The sequence below is a fragment of the Ischnura elegans genome, chromosome 1, assembly GCF_921293095.1.
Source record: "Ischnura elegans chromosome 1, ioIscEleg1.1, whole genome shotgun sequence".
Classification (NCBI taxonomy): domain Eukaryota; kingdom Metazoa; phylum Arthropoda; class Insecta; order Odonata; family Coenagrionidae; genus Ischnura; species Ischnura elegans.
This window is the reverse complement of record NC_060246.1, coordinates 36,674,152-36,700,388: the sequence shown is the minus strand read 5'-3', so window position 1 is coordinate 36,700,388 and position 26,237 is coordinate 36,674,152. Positions and strand designations below refer to the sequence as shown.

General features: G+C 40.7%; 1 protein-coding gene across 3 annotated transcripts in view; it reads right to left on the bottom strand.

Annotated features, from left to right (window-relative positions):
* LOC124158834 overlaps positions 1–10,183 on the bottom strand; it is a 37,294-nt gene extending 27,111 nt beyond the window's left edge. The window contains exon 1 of one of the 3 annotated variants that reach the window (XM_046534192.1): positions 9,589–10,183. In XM_046534192.1, the coding sequence (XP_046390148.1) occupies positions 9,589–10,045 (457 nt within the window). In that variant the 5' untranslated portion in view covers positions 10,046–10,183. The remainder of the gene's footprint in view (positions 1–9,588) is intronic. The other 2 variants (XM_046534210.1, XM_046534201.1) reach the window with 2 other exon arrangements.
* Positions 10,184–26,237: the final 16,054 nt, after the last annotated feature.

The following is a 26,237-nucleotide window of genomic DNA, read 5'->3' as shown; positions in this document are numbered from 1 at the left end:
TTGTAGCGGGATCTCAGCAACTACTCTTATCTTTTGATTGAGGACGGCGTACGTGACTCGAGCCGTCGCATAGTACGAATAAATGTCCGCAGGCGTGAGGGGAAAAGGAAAGCGAATGCCTGGGGACAACCTAGTTTGAACTTGTTTTAACGCTTCTAGTAATTGAAAGGGGGGAATGAAGTATGGGCTCAGGCGATTGTGTATTGTCCCTTCCCATGCTTGCGCAAAAGAGTTTATTTCCGTTTTCAATTCCATTAGTACGGTCTCTAATCGCCGTAGTCCTGCGGAAATGGATAGGGTGACGGATATCCTATGGGATAATACACGGAGGCCTTCGCCTAATTCTAAATTCATTAGGGCTAGTTCGGCCGCCAACCGTGAAGTAACGTTGCTAATCCTCGCGATGACTAGTTCGTTCCTTCTAGCCAGAGTATAAGTTGAATTGATAACAGTCGCCTGCAACTTTATCAGGTGTATACTCTTTTGGGTGGCGGTCCTTACTGTTACTAATTCTTTTTCTATTGAGTTCAGGTCCTCTTCCGTGAGGGTCCCAAACAGGAATTTCAATGCTTCACCTCCGACATTGATTAGTCCCCTCTTTTCCCTCTGCAGAGTCTTTTCAAAACCCCACAGACTCATCAGAATGGTGGAGACTTCCATCTCGAGTTGCTTTCCCTCCGTTTCGATGATTTTCTGTATTATTTGCTGAAAATCTTCCGTCAGCGCGGTCCGATTACCACCGCTTGGTCTATCCACTTTTTGTCCCTCGTTTAAGACGTGCTGAACTTCCGTCATCAAGTGGTTCGTCGTCTGTAAATATTGTTCGATGTCCACATCGAACGCAAAGGCCCAGCATTCCCCCGCTAACAGGAAGCTGCCCTCCTCAAGGAACGCTACCCCTCTTCCCACGAATTCCGTCGTGTTCCTATTTTCCCCGTTAGACGTGTGCCAGAGCATTGTCATCAGAAACCACCACAGAGCCATCCTTCTTGTCCTTTGGCGTGTTGAAATTGTCTTTTAAAAGAAACACATAAATTAGCAGGGCATATGTCAATATATGGTGGGACAGAGAAGCGAATGCTTGGGGCCCTAAACCCGCTGAGATTTCTCAATAGAAACTGGGAGGCAGGTTATTATTATGGGAAAACGGAACTTTGCCACCATTTCTATGCATCGGGCGTCCTCATTTCAAATTGTGTGATGACCGGCCGAAGGCAGCATCATTTTGGATTTTTTTTTTTTACTATTATATTGTCCTAATCCTCATGTCTGTTGTATGTATAACTTGGGGAGAAAAAATAAAAAATAAAAGCAGCAAAAAAACGAATTGGAGTTGCAAATGAATCACCATCCACTTGAAAATCGTTTAAATCCCACACTAAAACAACCGAAAATCTTTCACCATTAGTTCCGCGCGGCCATCCCGCGTCTCGTCACCCCTTTTTGTTTACACTTCCCTCGTCAGCTCGACCGGTCCTCGGCTGCGGAGGGGGTACCGATGTGGCGGGGGAGAGAGGGTGGGTAGTGCGGGAGGGGAAGGTCTTGAAGGGGGACCCGTGTCCCACTCGACACCTGGGACGACACAATATGGCGGGAGGGGAGGGGAGGGCTCTTGCCTCCTCCGTCGTCGTCCTTTCACTTTTTCTTCGGCTGGTAGGGGAGGGGAGGCGGGGGCACGAGGGGCATCACTTAGTTTGCACTGTTTTAAACGATTCACATGCACTATTTGAGCGCCTTTATGCCCTTGTACACTTTTAATTCTATAGTTCACCGGACTGGTTTGCTCTAAGATTTCATATGGCCCTTCCCAATGTTTATCTAACTTTCTAGTTGTCCCTGGCCGTGTAGCGTCTTTTCGCACGAACACCCAGTCCCCCTGTTGGAACGATACTTCCGTAGCACGTTTATTATACTCTTTTGCCTGGGTCTTTTGTCCGGCTCGTATTCTTTCTGCGACGGCTTGAAAAGAGAGTTTCAACCGCGCTTGGAGTTCGGCTGCGTAATTACTGTCCGTAGCGTAATTAATGGAGGCTGGCGAAGTAATATCGTCGAACGGTAATTCAATATGCCGTCCGTGCATGAGGAAGTAGGGGGTCTCTCGGGTAACGGAGTGGGGAGAGCTCCTATAGGCCAGCATGGCGAACTGTACCCAATCATCCCAGCTTCGTTGATATTTGTCCACAAAGTGTGACAAAATGTTCATCAACGTCCTATGGCTTCGCTCGATCAGCCCGTTTCCGGAGGGATGGTAAGCTGTTGCTTGTAACTTCTTTATCCCTAAGAGCTTACATACTTCTCTCATGAGCTGGGAGGTGAAGTTTGCCCCGCGGTCCGTCAACAATTGTCGCGGGACGCCGTGACGAGTAATAATCGACTCCACAAATACCCTAGCTACCGTTTCCGCTTCCTGATCGGGAATGGCTATCGCTTCCGGGTACTTGGTAAAGGCATCCTGGAAGGTAAGGATGTATCGGTTCCCTCTATCCGTCCTTGGTAGTGGTCCCACGATGTCCATTGCTGCCCTCTGCAGGGGGCCAGTCACTTCCGGTAAAGACTGTAATGGCGCCCTGTTTTGTTTCTGCGGGTCTTTACGCAATTGACACGAATGGCAATGCGTGCAATGGGTGATCACATCACTTATCATCTTGGGCCACCAAAATTTGGCCCCAATGGTCCCCAGGGTGCGTTTTATTCCCATATGGCCCGCCCACGGCGAGTCATGAAACGCTCTAAGCACCCTCTCCCGCATGCTCTTGGGAGCAACTAACTGCTCTTCGCCCTTTTTCCCCTTCCGATACAAGATCCCCTCTTGATCGGTATAGAAATCACTTTTTCCCCCGGATTTCTCCATTTGTTCCATCACCTTCCCACACCATTGATCCCTTGCCTGCTCGTCTCGTATTAATTGTCTATCCCACACAGGCTCGAAAGGTGTTTGAATAACCGCCACCGGGTTACGAGACAAAACGTCGGCATTTTGGTGTATTTTCCCGGGCCGATGTTGTATTTCGAAATCATATTCGCTTAGGAGAAGAGACCACCGAGTCAACCGTGACGATGAATCTTTTAGCGAAAATAACCATTTCAAAGGCCTATGATCCGTAACAACTGTAAAGGCCCTCCCGTACACGTAACACCTCATATACCTTACCGCCCATACTACCCCCAGGCATTCCCTCTCTGTAGCGCTATAATTACGCTCCGCTTTATTTAATTGCCGGCTAGCGTAAGCGACTACGTACTCCCCACTGGCATCCTTCTGGGCTAAGACAGCCCCCAAGGCTTCCCCGGAAGCATCCGTGTATAATATGAAAGGTTTCTTGAAATCTGGGTACCGAAGTACCGGCTCATTACATAAAAAGTCTCTCAATGTTGCGAAAGAGGCAACGGCTTTCTGAGTCCATTCAAATTTCACACCCTTCTTAGTGAGTTCCGTCAGAGGTTTAGCTATTTGGGCGAACTTCGGAATAAATCGGCGGTAATATCCAACTAAGCCCAAAAATCCTCTGAGTGTCCGTAGGTTATGTGGAGGGGGAAAATTACTGATTGCCCTAATTTTATTGGGATCTGGCTCCACTCCCTTCGATGAAATAATATGCCCCAAATATTTCACCGAATTTTCCAAAAATTTGCATTTGGCGGGCTGTAATGCCAAACCCGAGGCCCGCAATCGCTCAAACACTTCCCTTAGGTTAGCCAAATGCTCCCCTGTGTCTCGACCATGAACAATTATATCATCAAGGTATACGAGACACTTGCTTCCTTTAAGCCCTGATAAGACGGAATCCATCAGTCTTTGGAAGGTGCTTGGACTATTGGCCAGCCCGAAGGGCATCCTGAGATATTCATAATGCCCCTCGGGGGTCGAGAAAGCAGTTTTTTCCCTATCTCTTGGCTCAACTTCTATTTGCCAATAACCACTGGCCATATCTAGCGTGGAAAAATATTTCGCTCCTCCTAGTTGGTCCAGCGTCTCTTGAATATTTGGCAAGGGGTATTCGTCTCTCCGGGTAATCTGATTGAGTGCGCGAAAGTCTGTGCAAAAACGGAGTTTCTCCTCACCGTTCTCCGATTTTTTCGCGACCAGCACCACCGGCGCACTCCAGGGGGATGTAGAATCCTGAATAATTCCTTGTGCGAGCATGTCCGTGATGTGGGTGCGCATTGTCTCCCGCTGCGCCTGTGGAACCCGATACGGTCGTCGAAATATGGGGGCATGGTTTCCGGTGTGGATTTCGTGGCGTACTCGCGACGTTTTACCCAGCGGCTTCCCTTCCCTGTGAAAAATGTCGCTATACTCCAACAATACTTCCCGCAACCTCTTTCCTTCCTCCCCTGGTAGTTGCAAACACTTAGTTTCTAATTCCTCGGGAAGGCTATTCTCCCTCCGAATAATCTCCTTATGAGCGGCCTCCGGAATTTTAAATTCCCGCGTAATGTTTCCCACCACCATATTTACGGGAATTTCCAATTCTTCATTCGAGACATTAATTAATTTCACCGGGATTTGATTTCCCTCCAATCGGCGCACAATTCCTCTTCCGACCATGATCCCATGGATAGGAACTTCGACCGGTTCCATTAATAATGTCTGCTCGCCCTGCCCTCCGTTCTTCCCGAGGATCCCCATAGTGACCACCTCACTGCGCGGGGAAATCCGCGTGCGCTCTTTTAGTCTAACCATCTGAGGATTTTCCCCTTTCTCTCGTCTCCCTCTCTCTTCCTCCCGCGCTACAACCCCCGTGTCCCGGCCAAAGACAACCGCTTCCAAAGGGAAGTCTTCATTACCCACTCTCAACACTTCTGTTTTTAGATTTAGACTCGCTTCCATTGTCCGAAGGAGATCCAATCCTAAAATGCCGTCGGCGGGTAATCTTAAGTCCGATCCCACTACCTGAAATTCATGGAAAAACGTGCCTTTTCCTAACCTCACCGGGAGAGTCACCGTCCCCGTTATGGCTAGGTGATGGCCAGTGACTCCGCAAAGTTGTGTCAAGGGGGGGTGAAGGGGGTGGTTGGGGCGGGGGACTTCTTCTCTGAGGAGGGACAGCGTGGCCCCCGTGTCGATGAGAAGGGTCGCGCGGCTGCCTCCCACCTCGACGGACACGGCATAACCCGTTGTGTCTGCTCGGCGGGTTGACGGCGCCAATCTCTCCCGCTTTCCTTTCACTATCGCCGAGTCCCCTCCGCGCGGCGGGACTGGTGCCCGGAGGGAAGTCCGTTTGGGTGGGTGGGGCGTCGTCCTCTCTCCGCCGGAGCGTTTCTTCGTGGGTTGAACGCCGTCTTCGTCCCTCCCGTAAGGTTAGCATTGGGGGGAGGGGCTCGCGATCGGACGGGGGGAGGAGGGCTTCCCGCCCGAGGCAGTGCATAGTTCCGAGTGGAAAATCTATTTGCTCGACACTCGCGCCTCACATGCCCCATCTCGTTGCAATTAAAGCAGCGCATGGGGTTTTTTACGCAATCCCTTGCGAAGTGCCCGTATTGTCGACACTGGTAGCACATTGGCCGTGATGGCGCGGGTGAAAAGGGCGGCGGTGATGGGGGGTGATTATCGCGGTCACCCGATGGCGTGGTGGGACCGGCCACTAAACATAGTCTATTTCTGCCTTGCTCGTCATTTTGTTCCTCCATTTTCGCGAGGCGCACTGCCTCTTGAAAAGTGGACGGCTCCCGGATTAACACGAATCTCCGGATCCCTTCCCTCAGCCCCTGTAAAAATTGTTGTAACATCGTCTCCTCCCGCACTTTGGCCCGCCATCGGCGTTCCTCCGGGTCGGTCACTGAATCTTGCGGAGCTTCGCCCAGAGCTCGGATTCGCTCCGCGTATTCTCTCACCGTTTCGCGACCCTGTCGGCAATCTAATAATTTCCTCAACCTAGCCCCTGCGTTTTCCCGTGCGGAGAATCTTTCCCTTAGCGCGTTTTTCAAGGCCTCCCAATTACTTCCTACTTCGGGCGCGAGCGTATTCACAAATAGCCTTGCCTTGCCCTTGATACGTAATTTCAATACCATTACTCTATGGTTAGGACTCCATTGGCCCAAAGTGGCCGCGGTTTCAAGAGTCGACAAAAACTCCTCGACGGCTATCTCGTCGTCTTCCCCTGAAAATACTTCCACCGCGTATAAAAACCCGGATACATTGGCAGGAGCCATGGTGGGCGGAACGGTGGGAGGATCCGGCATTTTTAAATGGATTGTGTGGCACGGCTTACTTTTAAATGACTTCCCGCGGGGTCACAATTCTTCGTGATGCCACCGTAGCGACCACACAGCAAAATTTTGACAAAGAGCCACGAAACTACCTGGCTAAGGTATATTTACAAATCGGAAAACACAAATTTTTACACGAAGAAGGAAAACATGGGGACACGAAACGAGAGACCCGAAAGTACAGCTTGTATGCAAATCACGCTTCTGGCTCCTGTAAGTGAAACCATTCAGGTCTTACAGTGCCCTGGCATTTGAGAGTAATCTTCTCACTCGGAGGCGAAATATCAATCCCGGAATGGGAATGACCGAACAACATCTTTCCTGAGTAAAAATTTTGATTGCCTCAAAGAGCGAAAAAATTTTAATTCCTCAATCTCTCAAAAAAATGAATTCGCCCCATGCGGGCATTTCAATTATCGACACCGCTGCCACCATTTGTAGCGTCCGCCCCGTGCTCTGTTGTGCGACGGGGATCGAACTCGGCTTCGCCGTGTGGGTCCTTGCCTTTGGGTGCCGTAAGCAATGAATTGATTCAAGCTGTAGTTTTTATAAATAGGAAAAGGCACTTTACCTTTGGGTCTCCCGAGAAGCGTACGGGCTTGAACAGGCGAAGGTCGCGAAGAGGCGGATAGACGTCGGGCGTTCGGCAAGGCTGAGACTCTCGCTTTTCCCTTGGATGTTCGCGGGATGCCGGGAAAGTACTGGTTACCGACAGGGTATCTCAATATGGCACGGAGTAGACGGGCGATCTCTGCTGCTCCAAGTGACGACCCCTCGTGATACACACCCCGGTTGTCACTCCCCAAACACCAACTGCCTTCCTTCAGATTTTGAGAGTTTTTATATTCAAAATCTTGGCCCCCTAGGTCATATCCCCCCCCCCCAGTTGACCTATAGGACTATATGGGGCTCTAGGAAGTGGAGTGTTTGTTACGACAACTCCATGGTGTTGCATCTTCCCGTCCTCTCCAAGAGTATTTTTGTGTGCCGTATTTCGCCTTTCACTTTCTTAGCCTCGAGTCATCCTTCCCTTCCGCCTCGCTTCGCGCGCATAGTCACCTGCTAGCGAGGGAGTAAACACTTTCGTAACCGAATTTGCCGCAAATATCTTGCGCTCAAATTCCGGTCATCACACTTAAAGGACACCTACACTCATCACATTGAGGGGCTTGCTTGTCTTCAGTGAAGAAAAAGGCGTGAGTCAAAGGGCAATTCCCTTTCCTAGGCCGTGTGATTACTACTTCTTCTCTTCGATTGTTCCTGGCGGAGCAGGGCCAGGCTGACGTATCTTAAATACTAGACTTAGCTAATATCAAATAAAAATTAGTAAATAAATTGTTTCCTTTTATTAAAGCTAACGCAACGAAGCATAAATTAACGCATTTACACTAAAATACGCATTTTGTACGCATTAGAGGGAGGGGCCGAACCAAATCTCACTATATCTCAGAAAGGGGGGAGGGAGGACCCAAAAATCACCAAAATCACTTCACGTAATCAATGGACGCCCCCTTACGCATGACCGTGAAAAAATGATCAATGGCTAAGAAAATGTTTATTCTCAGAACACTTTTACAATTTCATAAAAAAATTTCGTCATACCCGGGATTGTGATTGCGTGCAGAGGGCAATTGGAGTGTTTACAATGGGTGCGGTGAGAGGTCTTATAGGGTCGCAAAAGTAGCTTTGAAAATAAAAACAATAGAGAATAAAATGTCTCATCTTCTGTTTAGTCCTAAAACAGAAGATGAGACATCGAAAATAATGGATGTTTACGTCGAGCTTTAATTTCATGCTAGTTGAAATGCGGAAAAATAAGGTAAAAAGCATTTTAAAATTATTTTGTAATGGGTAAACCGCGCGAATTTTTCGTTTTCATTTATTCATTATCTTTTAAATTCCTTATCGTTAATACCCCTTATCTTTTAAATTCCTTACTCACGATATCTCTTTTAAAGAACGTTAAACATTCTTCATACTTCTTAGATTTTATTTTTAATATTTTTGCCTGCCAATATTACTCTTCTCTAGTTTTGTTATGGATTTAACGGGTTGTTGAACCATTTTTTTAGGTTAGAATATAAAAAATGAGGAGTCGATATACCTCGACCGAGTAATCGGCATGGAAAAATTTAAAGTTTTAAGTCAAATGAATGGGTAAATAGCGAAATTTATGATTAAAATTGTATTTTTTGCCAGAATCCGGTGATTCAACGTTTAAAATGATACGTCATTTATCTCTGTTGGTGCAGTATTGAGCATGTACGGAGTGACAGAAAAAGACCTTTCTGTAATAATATACATGTATGATTAATTTGGACACTTGCTTCATAATTATTCAAAGAAGAAACTAAATTTATAAATGCAGGCATGAATATGTAGGGGGGAGGGGAGAGACCGAATATATAGACATCCTCATTAGCACTTTTGAAACCCACGCGGAAATATCCTTAAGACGCCTGTAGGAGGGCAGATGAAACCCACGGAGGTGAGCTCCTTTAAACGAATCTGGATGCGCTCATGTGGAATGTTGGAAAAAGGAAGTACATAGCGTAGAGATGGGCTCGCTGAAAACACGAAACGATAAAAATGTTAGATAAAAATGTTTATTTCATTCGTCTCGAAAAGAACGCGATTTTTTTAAACCAATAACTTGAAAGGCGGGCGGCGCTCTTCATGGTGTATCGTATAATTTTAGTACTTTGAATCTAATTTGCATAATTTTAAATACTTTTTGTTTGAAATTAGCTCCTTCAGCTTATTCATCAGTTCTTAACAGCAAGTACCAAAACTATTCATGTTCGAGTCCACTGACAGTGAGTGCTGACATGGAATTTTACAGACGACAAATCTCTCTCTCATTCAAAATGCTTTCCGTAATGATGTGACATTTTTATTAATTTAGTTTTGTTATTTATTTTTTCCGCACCACCAACAATAGCGTTATTTGGTTTTTACATCGGGGTTTTCAGAACATTTAACGCACACAGGCATTCATGCCCTGGATTGGTGCAACCTACCACCTCGAACCCGCGACCTTCGGTTTAGGAGGCGAGGATTTTACGTATCATTAGACTTTTCAATGTCTCCACCTACAAAATAATCCTTGGAAATGATAATACCCCAGTGCATATTTCTCAGGAATAATATAAAAAATGCTGATAGGACGTGCCTTTCCAGGTAAATATGATATACACCAAAGGAAAAATGTAAAAAAAAGTTTTACATAAAAAAACTTCCCGTGGAATTTTTAAAACGTTTTTTTTCATATAAAACTTTTTTTTTACAGTTTTTCCTACGTTGTATTTCATTTTTTCCCGTGGACTTCCTATATCGTCGATTAAAATTTTTCCATCACCAAAATAACGATTCCCTTACCTTCTTTAACGAGGCTCACACCTTGGACGAAAACACTGCTTGAGCAACCGGATTGTTCTGTCGTCGTCTTCACGTTTACCACAGTTTGTATGCTGGAAGACTCAACCACGTGACTAATGATTTGCTTAAGATCGTCGACGTTGGAGGTGGTCGTTTGGTGAATGTTCAAATAAGTTCTGTCTCCAATGTGGATGTCGGACGAATTGTGCACTCTGATGTTGTTGGAACAGTTTATCATGTGGCGACCTCCGAGCCGGGGAGTCGAAGCGCTCGCCGCGGACTCCGCCTCCTCCTCAGCCGCGCTTTCTCGCTCCGCGCTCTCGCCATCGTCCTCCGGAGGCAGCCCTCCGCTCCTTCTCCTCCCTCTTGCTTCGCCTCCTTTCGTCGCATTGGCATTCATATTGCGCGTTGCCGGTCGAAATCTTTTATGGCAGCGGGAAAATTTGCAGTGAGCCATAGTCCTCGCCGATTAAGGTTACGCTCGGACTTTTACTAGGTCGTTCGTTGGGGCTAAAGGCTGCGCTAGTTCACCCTTTCTCCTCAACTCTTTTCTTCTTCACTTCGAATGAACCAGTAAAACCACTACGGTTGATTGCGTGTAGCGTATTCGTTATGCTGATAAAAAGCTAAGTGCCATCTAATGGGGAAGTGTCGAAGCAGGCAATGAGGAGAGTGAGAATGTTTTCCCTCAGACCTGGTCTTAGTGAGCGATGGTGTTACGTTTCCTCAGCATAAGAATTTTCCAACGATACTATAGCCAATACTTATCTACTTTTCCCTTTTTTATTTTTATTTTACGTTTATCTTTCGGTCAATTAAATGTGCGGGCAATAGCATTGGGTGTGTCAAGAAAGCAAAGATAAACTGGTAGACCATCCTGAGGCCCAGTCACTTCCGATGCTTATTTTAATTAGTCAAGTCCTTTACGGCATTATGTATATATGTCAGTACCAAAATAATTTTATGAATTTAAATTCACGAAATTGAAAACCCTACATTATCGTTTATTACTGTTCAATTGAGTGGATAAATGGAGTGTTATATGATAGAATAAAAACGCAAAAAATCAATCGGGTATGATCTATTATAGGGTGTGGGGGGCCCGGGCCGACCCCAGAATGAGGAAATGATTTAGTGTTTAAGTTTTCTACTGTCCACCGCTTCGAGCTATCTTAGTCACTACCTATGAATTCGTCAATACTATTGTATACTTCTTTATTTTTTTTAAATTCACATATGTTGTAATGTTTAGTGTCATGGAAAGTATTTCAAATTACGTCGCCGAACCTTTTACTAATCTTCCCCACCCCACCTTTAAAGAATGTAATCTTTGAAATATAGTGAACCAATTCCCATCGCACGACTCTCTTTCAGGGTAGACTTCGAAAAGAGAATTTCCTCACCGGGATGGTCCCGACGAAACTGTCTTTCTAGCAACAGCTACCGCCAGAATGTCATATTTCTGCATGCCTTCTTATCTCCAAGGCTCATGATTTACCAGTTTTCCTCTTAATTTTCCTCAGTTTGATGGCGGGTTAACTAATGAGGGCCGTAATCGGAGGGGCAAATACGTACTTTATCTCTAAAATATTTTTGGGGGGTTTGAACTACCCCCTTGAAATTATTGCTGGGTTAAGGTTAGCACAAGTGATGAATGAAGGGGTGAAGTTTAGCTAAGGGATTATCAAAAATAAAGTGTTTCCTAGATTTTTTCTTTTTCCCTTCATTTCTCTCTTTTCCATGCTTGTTCCTGTTTTGAAAATTTATTTTAGCTTAATCTCCGTCCATCCTATCTGTCGACTCGACTACTTGAACACAGCCACACTATGCGATATCTTTTCCTCCAAGTTCACTGCGGCCTGTTCGACATTATCGCTTATTACTGCTGGCTTATTTTAATTTAGTCAAAACGATGCCACCCCAAGCAGCAATCAATATCCCAACAACCTCCAGACAGCGTCGTCGGAGTTAAAATATCGATAAACGCTCAACAATCGCCCACCGGATCAAATCCGTTCACGTGGGAGCCCAGCGATACGAATGCGCTCAGCGTGGCTCAGCTGGCAGTACCTGGAGCACATACGCTCACCTCCAATTCTCCAAGCTACAGGCTTTGTATTGTTGGCCTCCTAGATGAGCGGATTTGATTCGGTGGGCGATTTTGAAGCGTTTGCGCAGTGGATGTATCGGTATGATATTCGTGCAACATCCATGTTAATCCATTTAACGTTGTATGGATATCTCTCAAATGTCCCAAGGACTCCCGCCAAACAACGTCGCATGGATGTCCAACAGTGGACATACTACAACATCTCTTAAATATCTTCAGAACATCTAATGAGTAGAAAATGGGTATGCTAATTATGGTTTATGATAATTCCTAGACGTACAAAAAGCATTTGTGCTCTTCGATTCTTTACAGAACATATGCTACCTATGGATATTTTTTGGAACAACAATTTTTTTAGTACCACGAATATTACAGCTTTTTCATTTTTTTGGAATTTTCATTAGAAATTGTAGTATCTATGTGACGTAATTTCTACAACTCATCGTGGATATCACAAGTAGGTAAATAGTAAGTAGAGATCAATGTAACGTTGTAAAAATATCAATCGTGTAATAACAACGTGTTTTGGATGTATCAATCTTATATATACCCTATGGATATCGTCTCTGCTCGGGATATATCAACCTTATATATATCCTATGGATATCGTCTGCTGCTTAGGACCATGAGCGCTATTGTTTGTATTTTCCTGAGGTACAGCCAACTCGCCGTATTCTTCTTTCGCGCATAGCACCCCGCAGTGCCTTCCTCTCTATCTCGTACTCTGCCTTGCACTTCCTCATTTCTCATTGACATTGATGTCGAAGACAATTGCAGACTCAGCTGCGGGAAGTCCTCGCATGCCAATCCGAAGGTCAAACCTTATTGTCTCACTGTATGGCCTACGTTTACCCATCTTGGGCATGGTATGGGTATTAGAGATCCCCTAGCCTCTTCGACGCTCAGTATTTGGGAGACTTGCAAAGAAATTTTTTCGAGAACCCTCTTTATAAATGATTTAAAAATTTTCGTCTAAAGTTGAATCAAGAACGGTCACTTTGGTGCCTTAAAACTACACTTCTCTATTCTCAGGATGACCAGATCTCATGAAACCAAAGAGCGAGAAACAATTCAAACAGTAAGGAAGAAGTTTATTATAATCCTGAAACAATGGAATTTTTTGTGTCACTAACATACTATGTGTTACTGATGATCCATAGTTTTTCATTAGAAATTGAGGAAGCCAAAACCGTAATATATGCCTATGTAACGCAGGAACAGTTGCTAAAACACTATATAGTATACAGCAAGAGCCACTACAAAGGTCATTCCGTAATACATAAATCAAATTGTGACTTTGCTCTTATTCAGCGAAAAGTAACATTAAAATATTATTTTTGAATTTGTTGAAAACTAATAAAATTAAGCACCCTAAAATCTATCTATTTGTGGTACATTTTAAGTGAGAGGAACAATATCAACATTCCTTACAAGAATAGTTTGTAAATATTCCATTAAGCATACGTAACTTCGATATTCATGTTCTGTTCTACATCTCGGAAACTGAAATCTTATACCTTTCGGTCATTTGAAAAAATATAGAATGGGTAAAATTTAATTTTAAAAGGCTATTTCTAATGTGAAGATGTCGTTCTTTCTATAAAAAACAGCGTTTTTGTTTAAACACTGCTTAAGGTTTCATTGTTGTAGTCGAATAAACAATGAGTAGAAAGATATACTACACGATCCCACGGAGCTCCCGCATAATTTCGTAAATGTGCTTAAATTACAGCGTTTTACCTTTTTTCCGCCGCTAGTAATTCAACATTATCGTGGCATATGTATATTTTGCCATTAAACTTTATATCACAAAAGAACCCGTCGTTTAAATCATTCCTGAATAAAGCTGTTAATGTATACATTTTTGATGTTACTAAGGAGCAAAATTTGGTTATAATGGATTAATTCCATCCATCCTGTCTCTCAACTCGAATACTTGTACTCATTCACACTATGAAATCTCTTGTCCTCCTAGTTAATTGCGACTAATATATCGAACTTTTCCTTTTTCGAATACCGCAACGCATGCCCCACGGTTTATTATGTAGAACCAAATATCACGCCTCAATCCGAGAGTACCGTTTTCGGCCTATTCTAATCATCGCACGGATTTCGATGCTGTGTAATGTAGAATTATGGGAATGGGAAACTAATTGAAGGTGCAGGTACCAGGAGGATACTCGAGATCTTAGCATGGAGATGAACGCAGAAATTGGGAGATGGACGGATAGGAGAACTAACGGCCGCTCTGCTTACTCCATACCTACTCGGCATTGTTGGTCAGACTGGGGCACGTTTGCGCCCCAGACGGCACAGGAAGTTTTCGTACCTGAATACGAGGGTGGACCATCAAGATACAAAAATCGCGCTTAGGAAGTTACTAAAAAGGTTTTGTTTCTTTATTTCCTTTAATGACGAAAAAAGATGCAATAGGACTGGCAAATTCATATGCATCGATAAAATTGTATCTCATCGATAAAACTGTATTCGGTCTGGGACTATTTTCTTTCGCGGGTGGTGCCATCGTGCCATATCCTCCTAGCAAGATCACATGCCTTCACAAGCCGGCACAAGCCGTTGGAGATCGCATCGTTTACGTCACGTCTCACCACATTTCAGGGATTTTTGTGGTTAAGTTTGTGAAAAATAGAGTGTCTGGTAATGGTGAAGTTTCCCTTATTCTTTAATTTCATTCACTGGGCTTCAGAAACGTGTTTGTGAGATATTTTTGTTAAAAATGCCTTTCGTGTGTGTATTGTCGGGATGTAATGGAAATTCCGGGACATGGTTCAAGTTTTTAGCTTTCCAAAAGATCCTGAGTTGAAGAAGAAGTGCATTTGGGCGATAAGAAGAAAACATTTCACCCCTACGAAAAACTGTGAGGTATGTACTCTTTCTCGCTGTAATTATTTGGATGTAATTTTAAGTTAGAAGTGGCTTCGGGATTTTGATGCATCAACATCCCGAACTATTCAGTACTGAAGTACTATAGTACTATTCAGTTCTAAAAATGGTGATTCAAAATATTGTAGCAGCAATTATTTTGATAATTCTTGCATTTTAGTTGTCTTTTTTGTATTAATTCATTCGGTGAACGAGTTGTTAAAGGAGAAACTAGGAATAAGCTGCCAAGTTTATAGGATCGAATATTGCTTCTTAGCTTGCCCTATGGTCAGGGGCGCCGACTTAGAAAAAATATTGGGGGGGCCCATACCGCGGGTCTTGCCGCGGGAAATATTCTAAATTTTAGATGGAAAATAGTGAGTTTTAAAGTTTTTTAAAGCCTTTTAGAGGGGTCATATGATCAACATTAGAACCCCGAAAACTCGACTCTCTATAACTCGACACTTTGGGAAACCCTACAAGCCTGACACATTTTTTGGCTTTGAAAAAAGAAACAAAACATCAACAGCACAGTATTTTGGTAAAAAGCTCATTTCATTTACAGTTATAATTACGCTCATAGACTATTACAGAGCAGTGAATATATAGCTCTGAACAAACTAAAATTATATTTAAATAAATCCTAAACTATCATAAAAAAGAATAAAACATTGCTGGTACTCAGCAATAGCACTTTGATTAATAAGTGATGTAGCTAATTTAAGTTTACTTTGACTGAGACTCCGGGTTCATTTAATTAAAACAATATCTCAACGTTAATCCTTTAATACAGTTAGCAAATACGCCTGATACTTTCAGTCAACAAGTATGTAAATAGCGGGTTTTAATTGGGTCTTACACTCTAAAAATACTGAAGTCCTTGAAAATAAATAATACAGTGCTATAGTACGAAATATAGATGTAATCATAATATACAAATACAGTACTGACCTATCACTAACATTTTGAAAATGAAAATGTAACATTCTGTATGTATTTATCTGTTTTATAAAGATTTTTAATATTTATATAAATACCATTATTAGCGCAATAGTGTCTTTAGAAAGGTGCAAATGTCGACCGTCTGACCGGATTACTGTATATGAAGTCGTTGATGACTGGTCGGATATCCATTTCATCCAAAACATCACGGTGGACATGAAGAACAGCCAAGTTGTTCAATCGCTTCTGTCCCATTGTTGATCGAATATATGATTACAGACGTCTAAGGGCGCTAAAGGACCGTTCTACTATCGCTGTCATTGTTGGAACTACTTGGAGAAACTTAATGCACTTCACTACTTCGCATAACATTTCTCCAACTGCAGGCTCTTGTGTAATGTACTTTCTTACATCACGCATGTTTTTTAAGACCATCTGTTTTTTATTAGCGATATCGGCTTACATATGCAAGTGTAAGCGCAATCTCTCAATGTCGAGGTCATTTTTGAAAAACTCAGTTGAGTTAACAAAATTTGTTTCCCCTCTGTTCACTAAAAGCTGCAAGTTTTATTGAAGAGCAATACAATGTTACAATACGGACAAGATTTTACGTAATATGGTTCCAGACCCTCGTTACGTAAGACCATGTAAGACAATCCTAACCCCCACTCTCCCTTAAAACGTCATCCATAATACTTAATAGGAGCAAGGAGGTCCAATTTCTTATTTTTTTTCTCTAAAATCCTACATTTTTCTTTTTTCAAAGTCAGCTTATGTGTGAGTAACTACGGTAATACAAAGGGTCCAAAACACCACAACTCTCCCATTATTATCTTGCCGGTTTCAGTAGGGTTTATGCTGTATTTGGCCAATTTGTGATCATTATTGGAGCAAAAATAAGTCATTCTTCCATTTAAATCAACCGGGAGGCTCCTTACATCCCTCTTGACCCGCCAGTTTGTACCCGAAGGTTCACGCACCGGGAAAAATTCAAAGTGTGTCGCAGCCCCGAAACACTATCATGATTCACACCACTTTATTCAGTTAAGCTGTTTACTATCGTAATAATTATTTGTTTTATATCATTACTGAATGTATTTTAAAAGGTAACTATCGTCAAACAAAGAAAATAAAAATAATAACATATTTTTGTGATTTTACAAAGCATAATATAACTTAATTAATTTCTTGAATTATTGGGGGGGCGGAGCCCCCCCAAACGAATTATTGAGGGGGCTCGGGCCCCCTCAGGCCCCATTGAGTCGGCGCCTATGCCTATGGTGTATTACACGTCGGCTTTCATCATTTCAAATTATCTTATACTATAGTTTAAAACAATAAAAATATCAGGCATACAAATGTTTACTATATTTACGAGCCTAGTAATTTGATTTATCATGCAGAAATACCAAAAATTGGAAATGATTTGACCTAATAAGTTACATGGTATTTTATTATTTATTAATTTTAGGTGTGTGAGCTTCACATCGCACCTTGTGATATCAGAAAATAATCTGTAGCCTTGGACGAGAAGACGAGGAGAAAATTCTTGCTGAATTGAAGGTGCCCAGATTGGAGGAAGGTACCATTGCTTCACTGTTACCTGTCGCCAAGAAGACAGACATTGTGGCAGAAGTGACATATTTGTGGATGTGGATTTGATTTGTGCAAGTTGATGCTGTGATAGTGGACGTTCATCGGAGAAAGTATTGAAGATAGTTTTCATGTATCGACCAGTCCTCTTTTAAATAATTTTCTATTCGAAAGAGAATAAGAGTTCATGGTTGATTCATTGATTTTATTGAGAATAAGAGTAATTGTTTCGCTAAATTAGATGTGGGATAGAAGAGAAAATTGGAAATATTATTGTGGTTGACAATAGAAAATACATAATATATGTATTGTATTTCTGTGGGTTTTTTCTTTCCTGCCTCTTTAAAATTTCTTGTGGTGGTGACTTCATGCAAAGTAAGTATAAAATCGGAGGTGTGATCTAAGAGATACCATGTTTTATTTTACAAGTGTTTATGCTGGTGATTTGGCAGGACTTTCATATTTTTAATAGGTTGATACATTTACTGCAGTGACCTAGAGACTTTTACTCATCCCAAATAATTTTTCAAATACTTTAGCGCCTGATATGGGTAAGTTTTAGTAGCTGAGACTGAACTATACGTTAATTTTTGCTTGCATTTTGATGAATTCGATCATACTATAATAGCAGATGTGTCAGCAATCCTGTTTCATCGGCAATTTTTATTTAAAAATTTTATTTCGTCAGGCTTTAGGGTAAGCTTTTTAATGCTCGTGGGCTATGTGATGTCTTATTTAGTGTCAAAATTAATAAGAATTTACTCTTATTAACATCTCAAGGTTTCCAAGTAAGTACGAGCCACTTAAGAATGCTGGATGCTGGGGATGCGTGAATTAGCCTTGAGATTCTCATTTTTCGCAGTTATTTAAGTGGCCGAATAAGTTTTGTAAGTTCTCAATGGGTAAATAATACTATATCATGAATTCTAATTACCATGAAAAACTCACAACCGACAAAAACTTTGTCGGTCGTGAGTCTTTCATGGTAATTAGAATTCATGATATGGTGTTATTTACCTATTGAGAACTTACAATTCATAATGATTCGTATCAAGGTTCTCGCTACGGTCGGTAGCTATCGATTGTGTTGCGTTCGATACATTTTTCGATCGTGCGAGTTACGATATATCTAATTTCGACCTAATCGATTGAGATTAGCCTGAGTGCCGTGTTCCTGCGCGCTTCGTATCCAATCGTACGTGCTTAGTAGCGGACATTCACATGCTGCGTACGCGCTTCGTCGACAGGCCGCGAATGGAAATTATCCATTGACGAAAAGCGACGGAGCGGCATAGTATCCCCTTAGTCAATGGGTACTATGTACATACGAATTAGATAGGGAGGGTTCTGTGCCGTCTGGGGCGGATTCTTTTCATCGAATTTACTAATTTTTATTTTTTAACTCAGGAAATTTTAGGCGTTGCGGTTTTCTAAAGCAGTTAAAAATTTGGGTAGTCAGTTTTTGGCCTATTAAACAAAATGTTTTAAGGTCCAAGATTGTTGCGTAAACTTGCCCCGTTCCCGGGGTAAATTTACACGACAGGCTTAAATTAATTTTTAAATTTTAGAATATTAGTTACTTTTAAATAATTTCTTCCCATCTGTAAAATAAAGACAATTTATTGTAGTCTGGATATCAAATTCAAGCTGAACAGGCATGAAGACAGAACTACGTTATTGTAAGCTGTGAGAGACTATATGAAACTATGAGTTAATATGTCATGACTGTTGGCGCGCCAATTAAAACTCATTAAAAAAAAGTGCACCGCGTAAACGTGAACCCATCGGCCTCCTCACTCTCTACGACCTAGTGATCTATTTCAGAAGATTGATTCCTTTATGTGCTGTGGTCCCTGTCTGCTCATAATTACTTGCGGTAAAGAAACAAATAGTCAAAGGATGTACGAAACTGAAACTCATAGGCGGATTTAGGAGGGGGGCACGGGGGCGCGTGCCCCCCCTCCCAGACCCTTAAAAATAAGACAAGATTTTTAATACGGTTATCGTTGCGTTCGTTTTATTTTGTGTTTTACGGAGCCTCAGTCATTTAATTTAATATTAGTAACTTTCGTATCAAAATAAAGAGAATATTTTCTACAGTAATTGTTGCATTTTGTTTTCAATCTCAAATATGAGAAGACTTGTCAGACCCTTGTGCTCCTCCCAGAAAAAAATCCTGGATCCACCCCTGCTCAAACCCTTGCGTTTTGATGCTTTTGATAGGAAATGAATTGAGGATTGGGTTACGGCTGATGTTTTGGAGAAAGACTTGGTGTTTGTCCCGGGGTCTAGGACTCAATCGGACTGAGCCTGGAGACAATGCAAACGACTCGCTACTACTGCGGCCCACAACTCATACATGAGCCTATCGATACCCTCACTGCACAAACGCTCTACAATCGAATCAAATCCGTTCATCTAGTAACTTTACTTGTAGTACTAGATGAGTGGATTTGATTCTGTGGGTCGTTGTTGAGCGTTTGTGCAGTGGAGGTATCGTTATAGAGTTCAGGTACCTTCACTTTCGTTTGTATCAGTGAGTTAGCTGACTGCTGGGCAGGAATTTAATGATTAGAGTCGGTGTGTAATATCATAGAGTAAGAGTATCATAGAATAAACTTACTCTATGGTAATATCCATCATTGCTTTCAGTAAAATTTCACCCCTTTCATAATATACCTACCCTCTTTTACAAGAATAATATTTTCCCGACCTCTCCTCCTTTTTTCGACTTGTAAAGTTACCTCTACACGTGAAACTTTCAGTTCAAAAATATGTTTTCATTTATCTCTACTTATTCTCTCCATTTGCCAAATTCCTGGCTACCGCCGTAAAAACTCTTTAGATCTTGTCACAATGCTGCTATAAGGATACGTTTAAATATAAATTACGGTTTTCTAAAAAGGATAAAATTCTGCTAATTTCCATACATTTGTTTATCGTTAGCTAAGTATTATTATTTCATTATAGGTAGTTTTAATTAGCTCAACACAAAAATTTACTCACCTTGATGTAAAACATGTTATCCCTTCCGCATATTAGACCGATGCTCGGCGGGGACTCAAAATCGTGTGAGAATACACCCCACAGAGCACAGAAGGATATATGTTGCAATGAAAAAGGATAATATGGAATCAATTTCATTGAGAAAAGACTGGCTGCATTGGAGAGGCAACGGTTCACTTACAGAAGCTTGGCATGTATATCGTACCCATTTATCTTTTCTCCGGAGTGTTAGATCTGTGCTATTACGTCTACCTAACGCATTGACTTGAAAATTAGTAAGATTCAAGCGTAATCGGCTTCTCCTGCACTTTAATTTTTGTGTCAAATGTTATACAGCTTGAAAAATAAAGGGACCCGCATTTACCCGTTTCTCTACCTATTAACGAACTATTCGTGACGATAAATCACAGACCCTAATTCTTTCGGAGATAATTTCAAGACGTCACCAACTCATGTCGAGGGAGTCACCGCTTCTTTAGTTATTTCTCGGCCTTTTGCATGGGTCTTGTAGCGTTCTCCTTTCTTGTGAGCGTTTTTTAATAAATTCTCCCTGTACTATGAGTCAGAACTAAAATGACCCCACCAACTCATGGAAATCGGATGGAACTTTCACGTTTTCTTATTTTGAAATTCCCAGAGAATTGCTGGACAGGAAATATTTACTTTGCTTTGGAGCTTATGTTTCGCTTCCATCCATCGAATTCTGAAAAGGATATCCATTTCGGTCGGATTATGATTTGTTACAGCATCATCATGTCAGTAAATGAAGCGTGTGTTGCATAATACAGTTAGATGAAGGGGAGTGGGTTTAGTAATTGCCACATTATAGGGGTTCATGGCCGAGTGAACCCCCAGGGATGCCGACTCACAAAAAATACTGGGGGGCCCAAACCGGGGATCTTGCCCCGGGAAATTTTATAAGTAATGAGTTTTAAGTATTTTTAAGCATTTTAGAAGAGTCATATGATCAACATTAGAACCCTGTTAACTCCAATCTCGATATCTGGACACTCTGGGGAGAATCGACAAGCCTGAAACATTTTTTCCTCACACCCATAACGAATTTTTGAGGGGGCTCGGGCCCCCTCAGGACCCATGGAGTCGGCGCCGCTGCAGAGCACCTGATAGCTTCGGCCTACAAATAACAAAAATAGCATAATTTTCTCTCAATAATTATTTCCATGAAGTATATGGGTTAGCTTGGAGATAATAGATAGGAAGCGCCCAATGATGGTGAGCAAAAGTGAATCATGGTTGTTCTGCTCGTCTCTTTTTATTTTACTCGCCTCAGTACTTGTACTGTCACCCGAGAAAGGAAAATATTTATTTCAAGCTTGCGAATAAGAGGGTGCGTGATGGACAGGTCGGTAGAACATTGGGCAACTGATCGGTTGTCTCATGTGCCAGTTTGGTGGAGTGTCACTGGAACTACTTATCCAGAGAGGGATGGGGAATACTGGTGACATTGGTGGTGTAGTCGGTAGAGTGTCCATTTATTCATTGTTACCTTCGCTTCGCAGCCTCATCAATCGAAATATTTGAATATCTGTTGTAAATCCGTAAATGAAATCGGTCGTTCATAGAGACCAGAAAATGATGCCATTTCGTAGGAATTTATCTTTTCTTGAATTTTTTTCTGTTCTTACTTCATTGTTTGCCGTATAACTATTTGCATTTTAACTATTGTCCTGGGTATGAAATCGAACTCATTGAGTGCCCTATGCTGGTGAACAATTATGAGTCATGTTTGCCCTTAATTTTGGAGTGCGGATCATTTAAATATGCATTTGGACAAAGTTCTCAATTAGTGAGGGATCCATTAGCATTATAAATCCCGAGCCACAACGGTAAAATTTATGTAAACTCTGAATTCAATGCTACTGGGCAGACGGAGTAAGAAAAGGAAGCGGGTCCAATTAGGCAGTTTAAAAATAATTCGTTGAATCGTTTGTTAAAGCACCGAAAAATCGTTGGCATGATTACTACCCGTTTATTTATACGTCCAAGATGCGGGTCACAAAATTCATTACTCTCTTGTAATAACAGAAAAGTAATGCAATTACAGTAATCTTATCGAGTAAACTAAATTTTTGGTCTTTACTGAGAAAATATCGAGCCTAATAATACTAATCGCGATGATAGCAGAAAAAAATAAAAAATCCTTTGTTAGTTATTCAAAATAGTTTTATTTAGAAACTCACATTGTGTGTGCAGCTATGAGCTCTGGGAGCGAATTTCTTTTGATTCTCAAATATATTTATTGTGATAGTCATGATTAATACATTACTGGGTATGTGTAAAGCATAGTAAATTACTGTATATGTATATCTTACATACATACATATATAGTTATGTATTCTACATAGTGCTAGTAATGCTGACTTCCCTGCAAATGAGGATGTCCAATTTTTGAAGCCCTGAAAATTTTTTCACCAATGATGCGGCCTCATGCAGCATTATATTTTTTTTGGCATCTCAATGAATTTATGAAGGAAAAAAACACATTAAAGACTTCCCACAATCAGGCACAGAGAATCCACATTCATATTCCCACCTGCAGTGTGGCGCTACGTTCTACGGTAGACATATCAACTAGAAGAAACAAATGAAAGACGATATTCCTGTGGCATGTGCAGTACCTTAGACCATATAAGAACTAGACCCGCCATTCCCCACCCCTACCCATGTCTCGCCGTGTGGCCAACATCTCCCCTCCGCTCCCTTCCTTCCCCGCCCACTTTTAAAGGGGCGTGACGTAACGGTTGGGACGTTCATCGTCGTAGCGCATGGCAACGAATGGGGATTCACTGTATCACTGCGGTATTTTGACCATTTTCTTCACGATTTTTCAATTAAAAGTACTAATATATATTGCGTTATGTACGAGAAGTATTCTCTCAGCCATGGTTGGATTGGTGAACTTACAATTAATAAACAGTGGCCTTTTTCGGCATTGGCAGCGACGAAAAAATATTGTGGCAGTAAAATGAAGACAATGCCCTTTGTAAACTTCCGCAGATTTTTTTCTTATCTCGTTAGCGATCTAGCATCATTCGGAACATCGTTATGAAAACATGAAATCTTGCACAAAAGTTGTAAACGGGGGAATTTTAGAGAGGAAAAGGGTCATGGTGTAAAGAATTTGCCGGTCGTCCACGAAGTAACGCGGCAACGCCTTCGCATATAGTAATTTTTAAACGGTCGATTATGCGATGCAAATTGAACTGCGCGCTAGTGATATTAAAAAGTGATGTCAACAAATCAGCATTCTTATGATTTAGGTAAGTAATTTAGTTATTTCATAAATGCATATTTTTTTACTTAGCAGACAGCTCTCGTGTTATTTATATTTTGCGATGGTGGAAAAAGGTCTAGCGCCGGCTTTGCAAGTGACACCTACGATATAAGTTCGCTACGGAAATTTCTGGGAATAAATAATACCTATTAACATATTTATAATTAGAAAGAAAGAGAGGATTGGATTAAAATAATTTTAAAAATAAATTTGCTATAAAACAATCAATTATATGTAATTCATTGAATAACTTATTAAATATTTTCATGTAATGTTGTACGTAAATTCGTACATATGTACTTACAGAGTTTTCAATTAAATTTTTTTAAACAATTTACGACATAATTTAATTTTTTATATTCTTGTCACAATACATAAGAAAAGAGGATGCGGATTCAAAAATCATCTAAGAAGTGAATCTCATTTTATTAAAAAATCCAGAAGCGATTACTCTGTCAAATGTGTGAAATATAATGGATAATTTTCTATTTTTCACGGCAGTATGATATTTCGAAGCACTTGGAGACGCAAGAGCATAAAAGATATTTAAATACTGCTGCATCTTCCTCCAAAATACAGAAATTTTTAGTAAAAACAATTTATGGAGACGAAGAAAACAAACTAGCATTAGCAGAAGGATGTCTTTCCATTCTATTTTTCATAGTCTTTCCTTCAGATGTAAGGCCTGTACATCACAATTTATCAAATCGGTTTTGCAGCGCACATATTTATGTCATAACGCCGTTCAAACAGCTGCTGTTTTGTTGCCCGCAGATGTGGAAAATATTGTCTTTAAAATATATTTTTATTTCTAAATTACACTGTGCGTCTTCAAATGCTGAAAGAATTTTGTGAAACTGCGGAAGTCGCATGTATAAGAAAATACTTGGTTACTGTAAAACGCGCTAGTTACCTCTTTCGTCAGCTGTAGATAGAATTTTTAAATTATACCACACTATGAATTCCTACTATCTATATCAGGTTCAATATCCTAAAATTGTAGAAGAGAGTTTTGAAAAGAATCCTCAAATTTAGCTAGAGTTTAAAAACAATCAATCACCTCTTTTTCAAAATGCTATTGAAGTTATTGAAGATGATAAAATTTTGGTAATCGAAGTAGCGAATGAAGTTAAAAATATCTGAGTCAAAAGCGGTCAGAAAGTAATTTTTTTCCATTAACCATCGATAAGAGCATAAGTGAGCTCGAAGTGGGTGCAATAAATCATGCAGATATCATGAATCACGTTAAAAATTTCTATCGTAACTGCAAAGATTATTTAGAAGAGTGGACGCTATATTAAAATTATATTGAACATTTTCATTGGATTACATTAAAAGATAAACTTAATTGGAATGATGTTCTAAAATCATTCGATCATTGTGCATAAAATTTTCCATATAGATAATAATATTTCCAAAAACGATCTTTTTAATGAGGTATCATTATTTAAAAAAATATATTGGTTAAAAAAGGGTAAAATCTTGGGCTTCAGCACAATTCTTGATAGAGTACAAATGGTTATAAATATTTCATCATTTGAAACAAAGCATATTCCATACAATATTGCCCTAAAATTAAGAAATATTCTTTGCCCTTACCACAAGCAATTGCTTCGACTGAACTCGTTTTTTCTACTGTAAATGAAGTGTGTGCATCAGAAAAGCAATTCAATGTGTGAAATATAACTAAACAAATTCGTGTGAAAAATTTCACGACCTTTTCCGCAAAAGAAATGAAGAAAAAAATCACTCAAATATAAGAAATATACCAAAGAAAAAATTATACGAAACTTAAGTTTTAATGCATCATATTTGCTATTCTTTTTGCCACCCTTATGACCTTTACGATGACCTAACTGGGTCAACGGTTGAATTTTCGTAAATGAAAGTGTTATTTTCGGGTTTCTCGGGTTCGAAAACCTGAGAATTGACATCTTGGTCAATGAAATGTAGACTTTTTTCTATCTCGATTTTTTTTAGATTAAAACCACATAAGGCAAATTAAAATTTTTGGTTTGGACCCACATTGTGAGGTCAAAAGGTCAAAATTATAAAATTTTGCTTACACTCAACAAAACTTAGGACCTTTCCCCATAAGTGTGCCAATTTTCATGAATATTGCTCGATGCAAAGTTACTAAAATTACGGGTTAAAAATGACACACGACCGTTGGGACAGTCTTAATATTCATTTTCTAGGAATGTCACCGTCAGGTTAATCTACTAGTAATAAGTAATATTTCTAAAATAATTTTGCCTTTTTATGGACCCCTCCCTTCATCCTTTGTGAGATATCGTGGGATTTTGCCTTCTTTCTAATCTCACGTAGGATTTTTCAAAATACGTATTTTCAGTGTAAATACGTTAATCTAGGCTTCATTGTGTTGGGTTTATAAATAAAACGATTTGTTTAATTATTTTTATTGAAGATTACCGAGATCGCAATAAACTGGTTTTTGCGGAAAAAATTACGTGATACTTTCCAGGACCCTTTCTTTTTACCTAGAGGGGGTGAAGCCATGGTCTAGGGGGAGGAAAGCCATGGTCTAGGGGGGGAAGCCATGATCTAGGAGGGGGGGCAAGCCAAGTTGTGACATTTTAGCATGGAAAAGATGAATGAAACCAACATTATAAGAAAATTATAACAGCGCTTTATTAGTTTATGAGATTATTTCCTTGAAAAAATAGTTTTATTTCAGTTACTTATCTTATACTAATACATATCATTTTTCGTTGGTTTGAAGAAAATTTGTTGAATACTTTCGTTTCAATTCAGTACTGATTTTGCTTAAAGACTTTTGCGATTTTTGCTTCTAGGGGG